Source organism: Eptatretus burgeri, chromosome 9 (assembly GCF_056783735.1).
Source record: "Eptatretus burgeri isolate ZD-2024b chromosome 9, Ebu_testis_v1, whole genome shotgun sequence".
NCBI lineage: Eukaryota > Metazoa > Chordata > Myxini > Myxiniformes > Myxinidae > Eptatretus > Eptatretus burgeri.
The window spans coordinates 107004389-107009388 of NC_140969.1; the positions used below are offsets into that span (position 1 = coordinate 107004389).

General features: G+C 47.5%; 1 protein-coding gene across 2 annotated transcripts in view; it reads left to right on the forward strand.

Annotated features, from left to right (window-relative positions):
* Window positions 1–5000, forward strand: part of LOC147020872 (BCL11 transcription factor A-like) — a 138817-nt gene that overhangs the window by 132453 nt on the left and 1364 nt on the right. For both annotated transcript variants that reach the window (XM_085896587.1, XM_085896589.1), the window contains one exon: window positions 2005–5000. This exon is cut by the window's right edge and continues 1364 nt beyond it. In XM_085896587.1, the coding sequence (XP_085752713.1) occupies window positions 2005–4304 (2300 nt within the window). In that variant the 3' untranslated portion in view covers window positions 4305–5000. The remainder of the gene's footprint in view (window positions 1–2004) is intronic.

The window sequence follows — 5000 nt, forward strand, 5'->3', positions numbered from 1 at the left end:
GGATCGTTCGGTCTCCAAGGAATACCGACAGCAGTCTGATTGTCTTCAAATAGCAGAAGACTTTCGAGACTTTGAGGAGCCCTTGGCGCCAGACTGTGTCATAAGCTGACGACAGGTCCACCAAGGTGGTTGTCATCTTTTGTTTTCGCTGGAAGCCAGCCTCGATGATGGTGGAGAGGGTAAGAAGCTGATCACAGGTACTGTGTCCGAGCCTATAAAGCCCCCGTGCTCATCAGGTAGGAAGGCCTCCAGAGCGGGGGTTTAAATGGGGTAGTAGGGCCTTCTCCATCAGCTTTCCTGTCACTCATACTCGGGCTATCGGGTGGTAGTTGCAGGGCAACTCTGCTGGCTTACCAATTTTTAGGATGGCAATAACATTAGCCTTCTTCCAGGCTGTAGGAATTTGCCCTGTTTCACGGACAGCAGTAAAAAGGGCCGCCAACCAGATACGACCCTTTTCTCTGAGGTTTTTCAGGAATTCAGGTCCTGGCCGACATTTGTTAAAGATGACCAGGTCATGGCCGACATTAGTTGAAGATGACCAGGTCTTGGCCAACATTAGTTGAAGATGACCAGGTCCTGGCTGACATTAGTTGAAGATGGCCAGGTCTTGGCCGACATTAGTTGAAGATGACCAGGTCCTGGCCGCTCTTTGAACACGTAATCTTCTTGGGAACCAGGCAATGAAGATAAAGGCCGATCAAGACCATTGAAAGTGGAAATACCATTTTGGTTTTTATCGGTGCCTCGTGCGGTTCAGGCAGACTATACGATCCCTTTTGTAAAGTGATGCTTGCTGCGACAGCAACACGCGTATAAAGCTAGGAATATGAATCTGCGTCAGTGGGCAGAGGTTATGTTTTCACTCCTGTCTGTTTGTCTGTTTGTCTGTCTGTCAAAGCCAGACTTGACATTCTGTCTGTCTGTCTGTTAACATAATATCTCAAAAAGTTGTGGATGGAATCGAGTGAAAGTTGGTGGACAGGTTGGGTGTGACGAGAACGAATCTCTTCCATTTGGGTGAAGATCCGAGAACTTTAAAAGTGATTCTTCACCATTGAGAGATGGGGCCAAAAAAATGATATATAGCATGATATTTCAAAAACACGATGGAAAGATTTTGACAAAACTCGGTGGATGAGTTGGTAAGGTGACGAGAACAAGCTGGTTAGATTCTGGTTCAGGTCCCTCTGCGGATAGAGCCTCGGCTCTGCTGGAGCAGTCTCGTGGCAAGGATCGCACTGGAGTACTAGACTGTTTGTGACTCGATACGTCATCATACTCGATACCTCAATACCATTACCTTCGCAGCAGTCAGTCAGGGCAAGGACTTGTAATTTGTTTGGGGTTGCCACCGATGACTCGCTTACTCTTCACAAAATACACCGTGGGAGTTGCAAAGTCCACCGACTTATTCCGGCAGATGAGACACCCGGCTTAATGGCCGTTTAAAATCCGTCCGAGGGACGTTACGTTTTGCAATGCAACGCCCGGCCTGTGAAGCACCAATCCGACACATTTTGTCTGGGTGCGACTCGAACCCAGACTTGATAGCTCAAAGCTAAGTGCACTCATTACTTCTACACCATCCTGTCGAACGCTTGGTATATACCGACATCACAAATCATCGCGTGATCTCTCAGGGATCTCTTGCTTTGACTTGCTACACATGGAAACATGGAAATAAGCTCCAATGATAAGTAGCATGTATGTACAAAATTGTATTTTTAAGTTTCGAAAACTTTTGTGAAACAATGGAATGTGTAATAAAATTCAGGATATGCTCGATTTGTAAAAAAGATTGAAGAAATGAAATTCGATGTAATCCTGATAATTGATACTTTTGAATCACGAATGATATCTTATGGGAATATTCAATTTTGGTTTGCATCAAGTATCCACTAAATGACCTCTCTCTCTCTTTCTCCCCCTTCCTCCCCACCTCCTCTCCCCCCTTCTCTCTCCCACCCCTCCCTTCTACTCATGCCCCCTCTCATGTTTCAGACAAAGATGAGCCAGATTCATTCACCTGCTATTCATGCCGCCAAATGTTCACCTCTGCCTGGCTGCTCCTTAAACACGTTCAACAATTTCATGGACTACGCATCTACCTTGACGCTCGGTCAAGTCACGGCAGACTTCCAGGCCCCTACTTTGTTCCACCAATACCTTCCCTACCACCCTTTCCAACACCTATTGCATCAGTTCTTTTTCCATCACGTCCTCAAGATCACATTGCTGCAACACTGCCGCGTCCGCCGCCGCCACCACCACCATCACCACACTTTCCTTTGCGTCAGAGTCACATCCGATCAGTAGGTCTGCCATACTTAGAAGACCACCCAAGTCTTCACAATGTTTTTCGCTATGGGGAACTAACACCAGCTGGTATACCTGCACCACCACCATACAGTCCTCGACCTGCTTCTTCTGTCTCTCAGATGTTATTGGCATCAGGAAGAGCTGGCTCTACAATAAATGGTGGGCGTGAACATCAGGCGTCGAGGGAAGAGCGGCTCACTTTTTCCTCTCAGCTGCCACCACACCACCAGGATAATATTCCATCATCAACATTCAACAAAAATTCAGAGGGAGCAATGGATTTCTCTCAGCGCTTGAAGAAGCTCGCGTGTTTTCCAGGAGTCTCGCAAGCATCGATGTTTTCCTTACGTTCAGCAACTGATGTATCTACAGCCTTCAATGCTGCCCTTCATTCACCTGGGAGACACGTTCTGGCTGAATCCTACAAAGGCATTCAAGAATGTTTGTTGTCAGTCTCTGAGGCCAACAGACCACAATGTACATCCTTGAGGTCCACCTTGAATGCAGGTGGAAGCCAGAAGTGCAAAGAATGTGGTAAATGTGTGAGAGGGCAATATAGTGGAAGCATCGACATGGGAACAAACCTTATACACACCAATGGCAATGCAACTCACGATGAAGAAAGGTTTTGCACCTGCAAAGAAGATGGTAGCAATGCAATGATGGTACCATCACAGGATGGCAGCAGTGGAAAATCGACACCAGTCCCTAATTGGTGGGATCGAGGCAATTCAGAAGGGGTAAGCTCACCAGAAGATTGTGCAAGTGAAAGTGCAATGTCTGTCAGAACAGAAGAGGGGGATGAAACACCAAATGCAGATAATGGGATGCCATTAACATCTGAGGATGCAGAAAATAATCCAAGACATCATTATGAAGAGGATGGGTATGTGGATGAAGATGAAGATGATATTGAAGATGAAAAACAGGAGGATATGGAGAATGAGGAGGATGGTGAGACGGACGTGAAAGCAGATGGAGAATTTGCTGCCGGAAGCCGTCCAGCCTCTTCAAGGAGCGTGGAATTGGAGCGAAACAGTGGACAATCCCTCTATGAAGATCAGAGAGCCATGACCGTGCTCAGTGAAGTTATGCAGTGCACAGGCCTCAGTGCAATCCAACAGTATAGCGAGGCATTTAGACAGGCACTCGCTGAGAAACAAAGTCGTGCTGGGGTCAAAGACTGCCGTGATGGCAGCAAAGACCTCGATAGAGAACACGAGACCAATGGAGGCCCCATTCCACTTATAAAGCGCCCATTTGGCTCGGATGTTGTCGGTAAGCGCATCAAGCTCGAGAAGGATGATGCTCTTCCGCCACATGGAAGTGAAGCAGTTACTTCTCGGGCCACGATGGGACCAGACAATTTTTATTCCCAATGGCTTGCGGGATATGCAGCCTCTCATCAATTTCCTAAGGAGCCCCTAATTGGATTTTTCCCAAATGCACACCACTCTGCAGAGTCCTCGTTCATGTCCACTCCCACCACCCATCGACCCGAGAACGGTCGGATTCCATTTCACCCGCCGCTCTCAAAAGTACTACCCGTGCCCAGTGCTATGCGAGTCGGCCGAGGACGTGGCGGGTCACGGGGCTCATCTTTAGGGCTACACTCTGGCGCCGTTCAGGGACCAGGGCCGGGTCGGCCCCCTGGTAGCCACAGAGAGGGTCGGCGGAGTGATACGTGTGAGTTCTGTGGGAAAATCTTCAAGAACTGCAGCAACCTGACGGTTCATCGGCGCAGCCACACGGGCGAGCGGCCGTACCGCTGCCAGCTATGCAGCTACGCATGTGCACAGAGCAGCAAGCTTACACGACACATGAAAACACACGGCCAACTGGGCAAGGAATCTTACCGCTGTGACATTTGCCACATGCCGTTTAGCGTGTACAGTACGCTGGAGAAGCACATGAAGAAGTGGCACAGCAACCACGTTTCAGCACCGGAGCTCCAGCGAGATGAACTCACCAAGGCCCAGTGAGAAACCATCAGGTGGCTTTGAGTTGCTCAAAATTTTAGGAACTGGACCACCTACTCTCTTCGGCTTTAACCGGTGTACCAGCATCTCAGTTAAAACATCGCGTTTGTCGGGAGCGTTTGATGCTCTTCATCACGAGTGTCGAGGAAGTTTCAGATTAGTATATGTGGTTGGAGTTAAGATGTGAACAGACAATGATCATGTCTTGCTGAGAAAGGTGTAAGTTCATCGAGTGCATTTTTTTTTTTGGAGAGGGAAGTGGGGGAGGGGGGGATAAGGGGGTTATAATTAAATGTAGTTTTTGTTTGAGAATAAATTGGATTTTTTTTTTTTAACTGCAAATGTTCACCAGCATTTGGTGCTGATGTATTATTTTAATTGAATGTATTTATAACGAAGGTAATGTCCATTCTCATAATCTCCCCCCCCCAGACCCCTCCCCTTATGAAAAAAACAAAATTAGATGAAATCGTTGATGGAATTTGAACATGTACATCCTATAATAATAGATGGTCCATTCGGAGCTGCAACTCCTGTTCTGCCCGATGAACTCACTCAAAAATCTCGCATTTTGTTTGAAATCTTCAACTTGAAGAAGTGATGAGTATGGCGGATTTTAAGGGGAAATTTGTGTTGGGTTGGGGGTGGAGGGGGGGGTGGATTAGCATGAGGTTGACGTTTGCAATGCTCGCTTTAAAT